The sequence below is a fragment of the Bombina bombina genome, chromosome 4 (genome assembly GCF_027579735.1).
Source record: "Bombina bombina isolate aBomBom1 chromosome 4, aBomBom1.pri, whole genome shotgun sequence".
Classification (NCBI taxonomy): domain Eukaryota; kingdom Metazoa; phylum Chordata; class Amphibia; order Anura; family Bombinatoridae; genus Bombina; species Bombina bombina.
This window is the reverse complement of record NC_069502.1, coordinates 16832678-16848412: the sequence shown is the minus strand read 5'-3', so window position 1 is coordinate 16848412 and position 15735 is coordinate 16832678. Positions and strand designations below refer to the sequence as shown.

The 15735-nt window shown below is 37.3% G+C and overlaps 1 protein-coding gene across 1 annotated transcript; it reads right to left on the bottom strand.

Annotated features, from left to right (window-relative positions):
• Nucleotides 1-12018: 12018 nt before the first annotated feature.
• On the bottom strand, nucleotides 12019-12927 carry LOC128656796 (vomeronasal type-2 receptor 26-like). Its single transcript, XM_053710949.1, has one exon. The coding sequence runs from the start codon at nucleotides 12925-12927 to the stop codon at nucleotides 12019-12021; it is 909 nt and encodes a 302-aa protein (XP_053566924.1).
• Nucleotides 12928-15735: the final 2808 nt, after the last annotated feature.

Below are 15735 nucleotides of genomic sequence, written 5' to 3'. Positions count from 1 at the left end.
TGTGTGGGTGGTGGGTTTTAATGTTAGGGGGGTATTGTACTTTTTTTTACAGGTAAAAGAGCTGATTACTTTCAGGCAATGCCCCGCAAAAGGTCCTTTTAAGGGCTATTTGCAATTTAGTATAGGGTAGGGCTTTTTATTATTTTGGGGGGCTTTTTTATTTTATTAGGGGGACTAGATTACATGTAATTAGTTTAAAAAACTTGTAATTATTTTATTATTTTCTGTAATTTAGTGTTTGTTTTTTCGTACTTTAGATAATTGTATTTAATTGTATTTAATTGTAGTTAATTTAGGGAATAAATTTAATTGTAGTCTAGTGCTAGGTGTAATTGTAACAGGTAAATTTGTCTTTATTTTAACTAGGTAGCTATTAAATAGTTAATAACTATTTAATACTTATTCTACCTAGTTAAAATAAATACAAAAGTTGCCTGTAAAATAAAAATAAATCCTAAGCTAGTTACAATGTATTAGTTAAATTGTAGCTATATTAGGGTTTATTTTATAGGTAAGTATTTAGTTTTAAATAGGAATTATTTAGTTAATTGTAGCTACTTTATTTAGATTTATTTAAATTATATTTAAGTTAGGGGGGTTAGGGTTAGACTTAGGTTTAGGGGTTAAGAACTTTAATATAGTGGCGGCGACGTTGTGGGCGGCAGATGAGGGGTTAATAAATGTAGGTAGGTGTCGGCAATGTTAGGGACGGCAGATTAGGGGTTAATAAAATTTAACTAGTGTTTGCGAGGCGGGAGTTTGGCAGTTTAGGGGTTAATATATTTATTATAGTGGTGGTGATGTCCGGTAGGCAGATTAGGGGTTAAAATTTTTATTTTAGTGTTTGTGATGTGGGGGGGGGCTCGGTTTAGGGGTTAATAGGTAGTTTATGGGTGTTAATGAACTTTTTAGCACTTTAGTTAAGAGTTTTATGCTACGGCTTTAGACCATAAAGCTCTTAACTACTGACTTTAAAATGCGGTACGAGTCTTGACAGGAGAGGGTCTACCGCTCACTTTTGGTCAGACTCTACACTATGCAAGTCCCATTTAAAAAATAGGATACGCAATTGACATAAGTGGATTTGCGGTATTTTCAAGTCTGGTCGAAAAAGTGAGAGGTACACCTTTACCTGCAAGACTCGTAATACCAGCGGGCGTTAAAAAAGCAGCGTTGGGACCTCTCAACGCTGCTTTTTAAGGCTAACGTAAGACTCGTAATCTAGCCGTAAGTTTTTTTAAAAGATTTGCATCCACCAAATATAGAGGATATATAATTGAAAATATCATATTAACTTATCAGTTCTGAGAGTAAGAAATAACTTTTTTAGAGAAAGGATAGAGGGAAAAATGGATGATTAGTTAATGGAAACACCTGAAAGAGAAGGATAACAGTGTAGAGAGAAGGGAAAAAACAAGGGATACCAGGTAAAAAAAAAACAAGTAAAATCTGTGGAATTAACTCAGAATCAAGAAGATGTTTTGAATAAAGTCCTTTATTCCCCCCCCCCCCCCCCAGCTAAATAGTTCCAAAGAAACTTAACTTTCAAAAGATATTTTGAGGCTAAACATACTGCACTTAAATAGAAAACAACATTCTATCTAGTTCAATATAAGTCAACACCAATGGATATATTTATGGAATTGGTTGAACGCCATTTAGAGGTTTAAAAGGAAACACAGTGCATTTAAACAAGATTAGACATAAGCAATTAAAGACTTACAGGATAATAAGAACATAGCTATAAAACCTGCTGATAAAGTTATTAGGAACAAGAAGGATTATGAAAGGGAATGCCTGAGACAATTGGATAAGACAAACATATTAAATTGAGCAGGAATTCCTTAACTGAATATAAAGAAAGAAAGGAAAATCATATGGAGGAGGGATTGACAAAAGGCATCTTAAATAAACAGGTGTATAACTTTAGAAATATAACATTTTCAAGAATACCAACATTTTATTTTGTATTCATAAAATTCTTAAAACACCACCAGGAAGGCTAATTATCTGGCCATGTATGTGGATAACATTTTGCAAGCACTAGTACAACCTACAAAAGCATATTTGTAGGATAAATTACATGTATTACAGATACTGAGGGATATTTCCTGGCAACCAAATTAGGGGTTAGTAAGTAGCTTCTTTGTAAATAAATATAAAGAATGAAAATGGTCTTTTAGCTGTAGAGGAAATTTTTAAAGAAATGGAAACATTTAGCGAAGTTAAGTTGAAGTTTATATTATAGGGTTTATATTAATAATATTAATATTAGAAACTAATTTATTTTTATTTAAATTCCAGTTTTACCTACAAAAAATTGGCATGGCTACGGGGACTAGGTTTGCACCCATTTATGCCAATTTCTAAATACCAACCTGGGAAAATGAATATGTATACCAGGGACATGGTGGGTGACAAACATAGAGCTCACCTCCATTTAGCCATTAAAAATTGAGCCGTAAGCTACCGAAGTTGGCAGCAGCTAAAAGTAATTTTATGCCTCCATTTTAGGACCAGGTTTCCATTGATTTATTTAGCGCATTGCGTGCAGTTGCCCTTTTTGTGTAGGTATAAGATAGTGTTGTGCTAACGCTTCCACCCGATGCCGGATTTCATGCAAATTAATAGGTTACTATGGTAACCCGACCTTACACTACACTTGATCACATATACGGCACCGCATACAAGTGCAGCTCGTATATTTTCCCCGACGCTTGCTGTTAAGATAAAATCAAACACCCTAAAGCATGCGCAATATCTACCTCTCAACCACCATGCCCCCTACCGCAATAACTAATTAATGTATTAACACCTATTCCGCCAACCCCCATATCGCAAAGTATCTATCAAAGCTATTAACCCCTAAACTGCCATCCCCATAATGCAATCTATCTATTTAAACTATTAACTCCTAATCTGCCAACCTAACACCCCCTAAATTAACCCCATTACATAAAATAAAAAAATACTAAATTACAATTAAAATAAAAAATCCTTACATTGCTTTAAAAATAAAACCTAAGATTAAATTAAATAAATAAATCTAAATTTACAAAAAATAAAATAAGTTTAAAATTATAGAAAAAAATGTAACCAAATTATCAAAAATAAAAACATTTAAAACTAATCTAACACTAAACTATTAATAGCCCTTAAAAGGGCCCTTTGTAGGGCATTGCCCTAAAGCGATCAGCCCTTTTAAATAAAAATACAAATTAAACCCTAACAGTAAAGCCCCAACCCACCAAACCCACAAAAATAAAAAAAACTAACACTAAAAAAACCTAAAATCTACCCATTCCCCCTAAATTGGCATTTGTATGGGCATTGCCCTTAAAAGGGCAATCAGCTCTTATGCAGTCCATTAAAATAACAAAGTCCTAATCTAAAAAAAATAGCCAACCCCCCCAAAAAAAAAAATCTAAGCTACTCATTGCCCCTAAAGGGGCTTGTAAAAGAACTGAATGCCCATACAAACGCTCCTTTAGGGGCAATGGGTAGCTTAGGTTTTCTTTAGACTTAGGTTTTTTATTTTGGGGGGTTGGTTGGGTGGAGGGATTAACTGTTTCAAGGTAAAAGAGCTGTTTATCTTAGGGCAATGCCCTACAAAAGGCCCTTTTAAGGGCTATTGGTAGTTTATTGTAAGTCAGGGGGTGTGTAACATATCTCAGCCTAATGTCACTATCCCTTTAAGAAATCCTTTTCTGACTGCTGCATTTGGGCAGTATTCACATTCAGCTTGCCTGCCTGCCTGATTAATCATTCATGCACCTGATTACCTCAGCCTCTTTTTAAGCCTTCTCAGGTCTAATGTGCCTTGCATTAACATTGAAGTTGTGATCCTGAACAGAGGTCTGTGACTGTTTCCTGCATGAACTTAGCAACTATTCCAAGATACAGCATTTCCTATTACCTATGCAAAATATCATCAAACCGCAAGTATCAAAAATATCTCCATTCTGTTTCCTGGACACAGCTACTTAACAATCTCTGAACTTTATTATAATTCAACTATGCTTTTGCTTACCATCACTCTCTAATTACAACAGCATCTTACTCAGAACTTTATAACTATTTCTCTGCTACAAGTTGTCATTGCTGAAATATCCTGCTGCAAATATGTTAACATATTCTGAACTCTGCATCTATGTGTTCAATTAAAAGCTTTCCTGTGATTCTCCAATATATGTTCAAACAGTAATTAATGCCTTAAACTTAACTTTCACCTGTGCTGCTCTGCTAATTACTGACATACAGCTCATTATAATAATATGTACTGTGAACCTGCAATAAACCAAGTTTGCATCTAAATGCACAAACAGTAATTAATGCCTAAACTTGCAGCTTGTCTAAGTACCTGTGCAGCTGTGCTTTAACTCTGACATACAGCTTTATATAATATTATGTACTGTGAACCTGCAACAATCCTTAGTTTGCATCTAAGTGTCAAACTTTCACCAGATTACTCTGAAGCCTGAACATTCCACTTTGCTATATTTCTCTCTCATTGAATCCTGCAGTTACTTCTATTAACTAACTATAAGTCACAGTGAACTCAGAATATATTGTATACAAATGTTGCACTCTCCATTTATTCTACAATAACTTCTAGCAACTATGAATCACAGAATATCATCTATCCACGTCCAGGATACTCTTCCCCGGGTCAGGGGTCGGTGTCTTCAAATCCCTACCACTGCCCCGAGGGTCTGTTTCCTGAGCGCATGTACACCGGATCATGACAGAATGTTAATGCCTAAAAAAGGGATCCGCAGTGGTAGTGGATGCACCGACCCTCAAAGGAAAATAAAAAATTACAACATAACTCAGACCCAAGCAATCCCTAAAGGAAAAACAGAAGATTTTCAAACTTTAAAAAATTTAAAGACACAGTACTCCCATTCTAGACAATCCTCTACTCATGTTCGTGGTTACCATTTTGGTGAAACTGATCCTGAATCTGACTATGAAAATGAAGAGGATTTAACCATAGCTTCAGCAGAAAAAAATCAGATCTTTAAAGATTTAAAGAGACAGAACCACTTTTCTAGAATTTCATCTGTTCCTCATGTTTGTGATTCCTATCCTGATGATACTGATTCTGAGTCTGTATATGTCAACAAGGAGGATGACTTCACAGATCCAGCTGAATTGGCATTAGACTGGTATGAGCGCAACTTTAATTCGCCACAAACTCAGACAAGACCTCAACCTATTTGCTATAATGACATCCTTGGTTGTTATATTTACAACATGGATGATACAGACAGCTCCCATCATGAAACCTCTCATGGAAATACTGATATTACCATGGATTCGTTAGATTGGACAGATTCAGAGCTGGAAGAAAGGACATCTGGTTTACAGACTGCTGTTAGGAGTAAAGGTCCGCTCAACTACTATGCTGATTTATCACATCAGAATTATGCATCCAGTGATGAAGAGGATTTCTGTTCTCAACCTTACTACAAGCCACAATGGCAGCAACTTAAGAAGCCTCATACTGGGAAGAAATCTAAGCTCTCTAAGAAAAAGAAGAAGAAGAAGAAAATCCTTCTGCCCACAGAAAATCAGAAGTGCAAAGAGGAAACTCAGCCTGATTCCCCTGTTTTAGATTCTGTTGTACCAGACCCTCTCTTGCCTCCTGACACTGTCAACACCGAGCTGGATGATGTCTATAGTCACTATCAGTCTCTTCTTAAAGCATCTAATGGTATCTCTTCTCAGACTCTACAACAACTACAAAAACTGTTTCCAACTATTGATTTCTTGCATCCCTCTCATGCTGCCTCAATACCTGTAAACCCTGTGCTAGAAGCAAAAGATAATTCTGTTCCAGATATACAACCTTTCAGTTTACCAGAGATAATCCCTGGAGAATTTAGCTCTGATATTCAAACTCAAATAAGCATGCCTGCTGAACTCCAGATAACTTCTCAGTCAGAATCTTGTGTCACAATTCCTCCGCATCTACCTGAGTGTGGCATATTGCAGTACACTTCACCTTCTCAAAATTCTTCTGTTATTGCATCTAAGAAATTGTTTCCCTTGGGAGATACTTTGCATCAACCTACATTTTCTACTACATCAGTTTCCTGTACAGGAATTCCTGATACTCAATCCTGTGAGGACAACTTTGAACCAAGTTTGCAAGTGGACATTCTTGAACCTGAAACTTGTACAAAAGTTCTTCAAGAAGATTCCCCTGTGCCCATTCCTGTTCCTGTTTTCCATGATTATACTACTAAACCTGACATCAAGGTGGACTCTCTTGTTTTTGACCCTGGTATGGGTATTCCTTTGTTTAACCCAGAAATGGGTGTAATAATACTTGATCCTGAAGATAGCCATGCCCTCTACTCAGAAGCGAGTATGGTTCTTGGCTCTAAAGTGGGTCTTGTTAATTCTTCGTTTATGAACCCTGAAGAAAGCCTTGCCCTCTGCTCAGAAGAGAGTATGGTTCCTGGCTCTAAAGTGGGTTCTTTTTCTTTCTCTATAGTTGAACCTTGCCCTGGCATGGGCATACCTTCACCTGATCCTACTGAGGATATTCCTGAACCTTGCCCAGATGTGGGTACTTCTGAACATTGCCCTGGCATGGGCATTCCTTCACCTGATCCTACTGAGGATAGTCCTGAACCTTGCCCAGATGTGGGTACTTCTGAACATTGCCCTGGCATGGGCATTCCTTCACCTGATCCTACTGAGGATATGACTGAACCTTGCCCAGATGTGGGTATTCCTGAACCTTACCCTGGTGTGGACATTCATATACCTATTCTTAGTGAGAACACTTTTGATTCTGAATCCAGTAAGGAGACATTTCATTTTGAATTAGAAGATGGCAAGAACTGGACAAATCTTGCACTCTACACTCCTATCTCCTATTTTGAAGAAAGCCCTGCTATTGCGTTAGAAGTGGCTATAGCTTTTTCTTTTGGAGTATATCTAATCCTCAGCCAAGAGGTTAATTCTGAGGATACTCAAATCTCTGACCCAAAGGTGGTTAATCTGGTTATCAATCCAGAATGCTGCATCTCTATTTCTGAAGCTGAGGAAAGCCTTTTCATATCTCTAGGACTGGCTGCCTTTTCATTGGCTATATACATGGTCATCTATCATGAAGAACATCCACCTGTCTACCCTCAGAATGATTCTGTGGTAGGAAGCTCATTGTATGTTACGTTCATGCATTCTCACGATGACTACAAAAAAGTTGACTTCAAGTTTTGCTCTCATCATTGTCAAGATCTTTTGATACCTGAATTACATGGCCTTTACTTCGTCATTCAACTTTTTCAAGAGATCTCCAACCCTCCTTTCTTGATTTCCGATTGGACTCACTACCTCCATACACCTACTACCGATTCTCCATATCAATTTTGTTCTCTCTCCTTTTGGATTGTATTGGGCGCCCGGAGGTCGCCTTTAAGGAGGGGAATCTGTAACATATCTCAGCCTAATGTCACTATCCCTTTAAGAAATCCTTTTCTGACTGCTGCATTTGGGCAGTATTCACATTCAGCTTGCCTGCCTGCCTGATTAATCATTCATGCACCTGATTACCTCAGCCTCTTTTTAAGCCTTCTCAGGTCTAATGTGCCTTGCATTAACATTGAAGTTGTGATCCTGAACAGAGGTCTGTGACTGTTTCCTGCATGAACTTAGCAACTATTCCAAGATACAGCATTTCCTATTACCTATGCAAAATATCATCAAACCGCAAGTATCAAAAATATCTCCATTCTGTTTCCTGGACACAGCTACTTAACAATCTCTGAACTTTATTATAATTCAACTATGCTTTTGCTTACCATCACTCTCTAATTACAACAGCATCTTACTCAGAACTTTATAACTATTTCTCTGCTACAAGTTGTCATTGCTGAAATATCCTGCTGCAAATATGTTAACATATTCTGAACTCTGCATCTATGTGTTCAATTAAAAGCTTTCCTGTGATTCTCCAATATATGTTCAAACAGTAATTAATGCCTTAAACTTAACTTTCACCTGTGCTGCTCTGCTAATTACTGACATACAGCTCATTATAATAATATGTACTGTGAACCTGCAATAAACCAAGTTTGCATCTAAATGCACAAACAGTAATTAATGCCTAAACTTGCAGCTTGTCTAAGTACCTGTGCAGCTGTGCTTTAACTCTGACATACAGCTTTATATAATATTATGTACTGTGAACCTGCAACAATCCTTAGTTTGCATCTAAGTGTCAAACTTTCACCAGATTACTCTGAAGCCTGAACATTCCACTTTGCTATATTTCTCTCTCATTGAATCCTGCAGTTACTTCTATTAACTAACTATAAGTCACAGTGAACTCAGAATATATTGTATACAAATGTTGCACTCTCCATTTATTCTACAATAACTTCTAGCAACTATGAATCACAGAATATCATCTATCCACGTCCAGGATACTCTTCCCCGGGTCAGGGGTCGGTGTCTTCAAATCCCTACCACTGCCCCGAGGGTCTGTTTCCTGAGCGCATGTACACCGGATCATGACAGGGTGTTTTTATTTTGGGGGGGCTTTTTCTTTTTATAGGGCTATTAGATTAGGTGTAATTCTTTTTATTTTTGATCATTTCGTTTATTATTTTTTGTAACCTTAGAGTTTTTTATTTTTCGTAATTTAGTGTTTATTATTTTTTGTAATGTTAGATTTTTTTTTTGTATTATTATTTTTTTATTTTATTTTTAATTTAAGTTTTTAATTGGTAGTTTTTTATTTTATTAAAATAGTTATGTTAAGTTAATCTATAGTTTAAACTTAGTTTTTTTTATTTTACAGGTAAGTATTTATTTATTTTAAGATAGTTATATTGTAATTTGAATTTAAAGTTTAGGGGTTAATAGTTTACTTTAGTGTTTTGCAATGCAGGGTGCCGGAGGTTTAGGGGTTAAAAAGTTTAGTTTAGTGGTTACGATGTGGGGGGTTGACGGTTTAAGGGTCAATAGGTTTATTTAGCGTCTGCGATGTCTGGGAGCGGTGGATTAGGGGTTAATAACTTTATTTAGGTATCAGCAACATCAGGGGGCGACAGATTAGGGGTTAATAACTTTTATTAGTGTTGGCGATGTTGGGAGCGGCGGATAAGGGGTTAATAACTTTTATTAGTGTCGGCGATGTCGGGGAGCGGTGGATTAGGGGTTAATAACTTTTATTAGTGTCGGCGATGTTGGGAGCGGCGGCTAAGGGGTGTTTAGACTAGGGGTTTATGTTATATATATTATATATATATTATGTGGCTTATTTAGATTTTTTTTACGATATCTATAATTAGTTTAATGAATTATTATTTATTAAGATTTTTTTATATTTATATTTAATATTTCACGCCTTAAGATGAAGTTTTTATATGCGTTAATCCGACACTGTGTGTCATTGTAAGCATGTACCTTAAAACTAGTAGGAGGTGTTAACACTAAATACAGCATAAAAGCCTCCTCATCTGCTCCTCACGTGGTCATTTTTTTAGCATTCCTGACAGAATTCCTTCAAGACGCTTCCAACAGTGAACACATCGCTTCACTTGTTCTACTTCTTTGGATCCTTAAATCAGCTAGCTAGTAGCTTGCTGTTTCATCTGCTTCATTTTCTCCTTTCCCCTTTGTTTCAACAGCCTCATAGCTAGCCTCGAGTGGACTTTGCCTTCACCTGGAAGAAACCGCTACAACATCCGGTGACGTCACCCGCCAACCATCGAAGCCCTCTGGCAGTGTTGTTGGCTCATCTAGGACTGCAAAGCTTCCTACACTAACGCTCACAGTCATCTCAGCTGCAACGCTACTACCTCTACTTCCAGCGTCATTCTTACAGTAAGAGCTCCTACAATTATGTAATATGTATCCTCTTTTAAACTGCTATGCATAGCTTGAATGTATCAGGTTGATTTGGCTAATTTATCCATGTCCTGTAAACGGTTAACTGCTATCATATGCACTGCTGCATGAATCAATTTAAACTCAGAGGGGCAGAGTGCCTATACATGTAGTTACCGTATAATATATTTTGCTAGATGTTCGCTACAGTTGCCACACTTCACCATTTGCCTGTGTCATTAATGTAACAACTAAGCAACCATCCTGCAACAAGGGCATATCATAAGTATACCACTAAACAGTATTTCAGTTTTATTATCTACCAAAATACAGTAGGTATTTCACTATTTGAGCTTAACCTATACAAACCTCCTGTGAAACATTTCTGCAGTTGTGTTTCATTGAAAATTATCATATTTTTCAGATGGTTATACCGTGTTAGATCTAAAGCCCAAAACACAAAGCGCATTTCATATATTTTGCATTCCAATATTTTTCACATAGAGAAAAAAAACATTTTTATTATTAAATATATATTTCTATATCTATATGATAATATTAAAGTAAAATACATATCTATACCTCTATATACACAGGAATATATATACAAGTATATTTATTTACATATATATTGGTATGCTGACGTATTTGGTGTCTTTTATATTCTGTATTAGCAGGGAGGATCGGTGGTAGGTATCTGGTTGTGGCACATATACAGCTTGACACTTCCTGTGTAGTTTATGTTTATGCTCAGAACCATGGTTACGGATTACGTAAATGGGCGTGACCCCTAGTTCTGTTCATGGCCAATAATGGCTCTTGATCGGGGTAAATGTGAAGGCTTTAGATCTGCTCATGGGACATTATTTTGCTTTGTCAGGTAATACTTGTTGGTCAGCTAGGTGATTATTTTGCCTATAGACGATTATTAGTGTAAGCAGAGGCTCTGAATTTGAATAGTACCGGGGTGGGCGGTCCGGGAGAGTACCTAGAAGACTTAACGTATTGGATACTCTAGAGGCATGTGTTGGGTCCGCCTATCAGTTTTTGCTGTGACACTAGGAGGAATGGTTAAAGTTACCAATAGGGGTGTGGCATTTATGGCTACAACTCTGGACTATTTGGGTTGTTTTTGTGGTGACTTGGTGTCTGATGTCGATCCTAATGTGCAGCTCTTGGGACACAGTCCATTAGCAATTGGGCTTATATTGATCTTTTTATGTACACTACATGATGTTTAATTTCACAAGGTGCCCAGTTTACAAGCTGTTTGTTTACTTTGCTTTGCACATGCTCTGTTGTAACCTTTGCACACACTGTTTTCTGATTGGAAGACTGTAGTGGCTTAACAGGTCTTTAAAAGTTTGGTTTGTACACTCTTTGTTTGTCAGCAGAAGGGGTTCTTTTGCCCCGAAACATCACTGGAATAAATTTCACTTGGATTTACAGTCGACTTAAGTCCAGAGAGTGCTTTATTTGTGTTACTAGACTTGTATCTTTTAACAGAACCTTCGCAGTTGCTGACCTTTTGGTGAGAGTGCAACCACATTGTTGTTTTATTAAATATATATATATATATATATATATATTTAAAGTAAAAAGAAATATTTCCTGTATGTAAAGAACATTGGAATGTTAAATATGTACAGAAAAGTAAAGCACATTTAATATTATTATAGAATTATTATTTAGACACACGTTTATATATATCATAGGCATTTGCGGTCAAATACCTGACCATGTACCATATACCTTTAAACCCTTATATATATTTTCTATGAATATGTATATAACTAATTTTTATCAGATAGTGTTTATATGAGTTTAGCAGTTAGCTTCAATGTATTTATGTTGTGTTTAGTGCAAATTTTATTTTATCCCTAAACCTTTACACCAGGTCTCCAGTAGCGCTAACTTGACGCACGTTAAATTCGATTGCACTCAAGCAAACATGTTTACTTTCAACTTGTAATATGTGCGTAAATAACGCACCTGTGATATTCTTATATCGTGCGCTAACGGTAAAGCCCCACTTTTAATCTAGCCCTAAATCAGCTCTCAGTAAGGTTTATTATTATGTTTCCAGGTTAAATCTTCCATTCCACAATAATTACAGAACCTTCCTCAGATACCTGTAGCCCTTAAAACTAACATCTCTCGTCATATAAATTACTTATTCCGTTGTCTTCCCACCACTATGCTCTCTTTAACATTCAGTTCAGGCCTGATTAGTATAATATAACATTTAGGTATAAAGATAGAGAAGAGAAGTCCAGCACCAGATGCCAGGATAGCAAATATCTCTACAGCCACCATGTATTTGCCTTTGGTGCTGAGGTAGGCTGGGATAAATGTGACCCAAACACAGCAGAACACCAGCATGCTGAAGGTAATGTACTGAGCTTCATTGTAAGTGTCCGGCAGTTTTCTGGCTAAAAAGGCAACAACAAAGCTTAGAAAAGCCAACAACCCTATATAGCCGATCCCAAAGTAGAAAGCAACCACAGATCCTTCATTGCACTGTAATATTATCTTGGCAACCTCAACTTCAGTATTGTATTCCTGGAAAGGTGGACAATAAATCAGCCATACAGCACATATCAGAACTTCCCCACATGAGCACATAAATACCAGATATATAGACATATTTTTACCCAGCAAATGCTTCATATTTCTGCCCGGTTTTGTAGCATTAAAAGCCAAAACAACAATAACTGTTTTTGTCAACACAGAAGAAATGGCAATGGTGAAAACATTTCCAAAAGCGACTTGCCGAAGCAGACAGGACATTTTTGTAGGTTTTCCAATGAATAAGAAGGGGCAACAGAAGGACAGAAAAAGGGTAAGAAGGAGTATGAAGCTGAGGTTCTGGTTATTGGCTTTTACAATTGGAGTATCCTTGTGTTTAATAAATATTGCAAACACGGAAGCAGTTACAACTGAAAGAGAAACGGCTAGTACCACAAGAACTAAACCCAACCGGTCATGATATGAGAGGAACTCTATCTGCCGCGGGACACACTTATCTCGTCTGGGATTAGACCATTGATCCTGTGAGCATTTCATGCAGTTTTCCATATCTAGAGAAATAACAGATTAAATAAATGTTAGATTAATAGACAGCAAGTGAATGCTAACATACAGTTGTATAATGTACAGCTAGAGTGTGAGATACTGTTATAGTTGTTGTATAAAACACTTTATCAGAACATACAGTCACTAAATTAAACCTCTGCTTTGTCTGCCAATCCCCTAATCCTTCTGTCACTCTGTGTGACCAATGCAGTCTAACTCTACTACTCATCGTCCCATTACCCCTGCTTCTTCTTATATATGCAGGAACATCCAAGCCTTAGACTCTCTCTCAAATATATTTCCTGATCCTGCCAAACCTTACTGCTGCTCATTTCATCTATTATTTGACTTCTGCCCAGGGACACAGCTACACATGACACTCTACCCTACTCTAACTCAATCTCCTGCCTTGGCATTTTAACAATGTTCTTGCACAGAAAATAATTTCTGGAAGAACTCACCCTATCAAGATGGCTTTCTCCACTACAAAAGTCATGCTTCAGTAATATGTCTTGGCTCTCATCCTATCTAAATAAACTAATTTCTCCTTACTAATAACTTGTCTATCCTCAAACACCACATTTCCTCTGCCTAGATGGACCATAACCCATAATCTGACATCATAGCTAATGATTTTACCTGTGACTTTCTGACAAAAACAAACTCCATGAGACATGTTGCCTGTTTTCATCTTATTTCTACCATCCCTGTATACCCCCTATCCAACTGTCACCCTCACCTACTTCACACCTTTTGCAGAAGATGAGGTGTCCACTCTTTAACCATCTTTACCCAGAGTTATTGCTTTGTGAGGGCAGTGGTGGATCTGGGGGTGGGGGGAGCAAGGCAATTCCCCCTCCCAAAAGCTACCAGACAGCGAGGACCAGAACTGATGTTATTGTGAATCAGTTCCCAAAGAACCTTTCTACAATAGATTTGGTGTTGAAAAGGACTGCCTCTAATGATGGCTGCACTGTTCTGTATATTGTAGGCAGTGCGACTTGCATGATGGTGAGAAGAAGCACTACAGGGATGCAGATAGCTCTGCAAAGTTGTTTTGACACTATCACTATGGAGAGCTTTTCCAGAAAATACACTGCGCACAACCCCTCCCGGAATTTATTTCTGTTTTTTACTACAACGGTCAGGTGGCATTAGGAAGCCTATGCATAACAGCCAGGTTAAACATAGGGATATGGATAAACAAGGAGCCATATTTGTAGCAGTAAATCTCTATTAGCAATCTTACATACTAGAAAGTATATTGGTGTGGGAAGTGGGGATGGACGAATGTTTCACAACATTCGAAAAATAAAACAAATTTTAACACATTTGTTCATTCGCTGATTTAGAATTTTGAATGTTTGTACAACATTCTAACATTCGTTTCATGTATTCGAATTATGCAATATTTGAATTTGAAAAATTTGAATTTATATATTTGTAATAGTATTTCTAATGCTTTCTTTAAATGTAATATTCAAATTATGCAATATTCAAAATAGAAACATTCAAATTGATATATTTGCAATCTATTAGGTATCAGTTTACTAAATTCCCTACTACATGAACTATTGCACTTCTGAATTGTATTTGTTAAATCAATTGTAAAAGTGACATTCAAAAACTGTATATAGCATTTGATTATAGAATTTTTGAGAATATTCCTTCTTGTCAACATTCAATTATGTCAATCAAATTTCTACAATGACATTCGTTCTAACATTCGAATTTTAAATTAAAAACAGTTGCCCATCCCTAGTTGGAAATAAGATTTGTATTATTCAATTAGTAGTTAGAGGAAAAACTGCATTTCGCTTCTTAACTATTTATCATTTGTCAAGTCAAGAATATATTCCCACATCACAGATGGCGATAAGTGGTCCAGAGAAGAAGGGGTTGCACTGGCAGGTGAGCTCTGAAATTAGTATAGCATCTTGTTTATCATCAAGCCCACCTCCTCGGTTCCTCTCTGTGAAAACTCTCAGCAGACTCACTGAGACTTAAGACCACAGATGCTGATAGCTGGTCCAGAGAATAAGAGGTGGCACTAGCAGGTGAGCTCTGCAATTAGTATAGCAAGCTTGTTTATCATCAAGCCCCACCCCCTTAGTCCTTCCCTGTGATAACTCTCTGCAGACTGAAGACCCCAGATGCTGATAGCTGGTCCAGAGAAGAAGGTATTTCACTGGCAGGTGAGCTCTGCAATTAGTATAGCATCTTGTTTATCATCAAGTCCACCTCCTCGGTTCCTCTCTGTGAAAACTCTCAGCAGACTTACTGAGACGTAAGACCACAGATGCTGATAGCTGGTCCAGAGAAGAAGGGGTTGCACTGGCAGGGGAGCTCTGTTATTTGTATAGCAAGTTTGTTTATCACCAAGCCCCACCCCCTTGGTCCCTCCCTGTGATAACTCTCTGCAGACTCACTGAGACTGAAGACCCCAGATGCTGATAGTTGGTCCAGAGAATAAGAGGTGGCACTGGCAGGTGAGCTATGCAATTAGTATAGCAATCTTGTTTATTGTCAAGCCCCACCCCCTCAGTCCCTCTCTGTTATAACTCTCAGCAGACTCACTGAGATTGAATACAGTTCCGTACAGCACTGCACACAGTCCATTGAAATTAAGGTAGGGGTGACTGACCGTCCTGCAAATTTATTTAGTGGACTGGAAATGTGATTTACCATATGTATGCTAAACTTAATCTAAATAAATGTGCTGCATAAATAAATATATAGCCCCACCCTCTCAGTGATAACTCTCAGCAGACTCACTGAGACTGAAGACCCCAGATGCTGATAGCTGGTCCA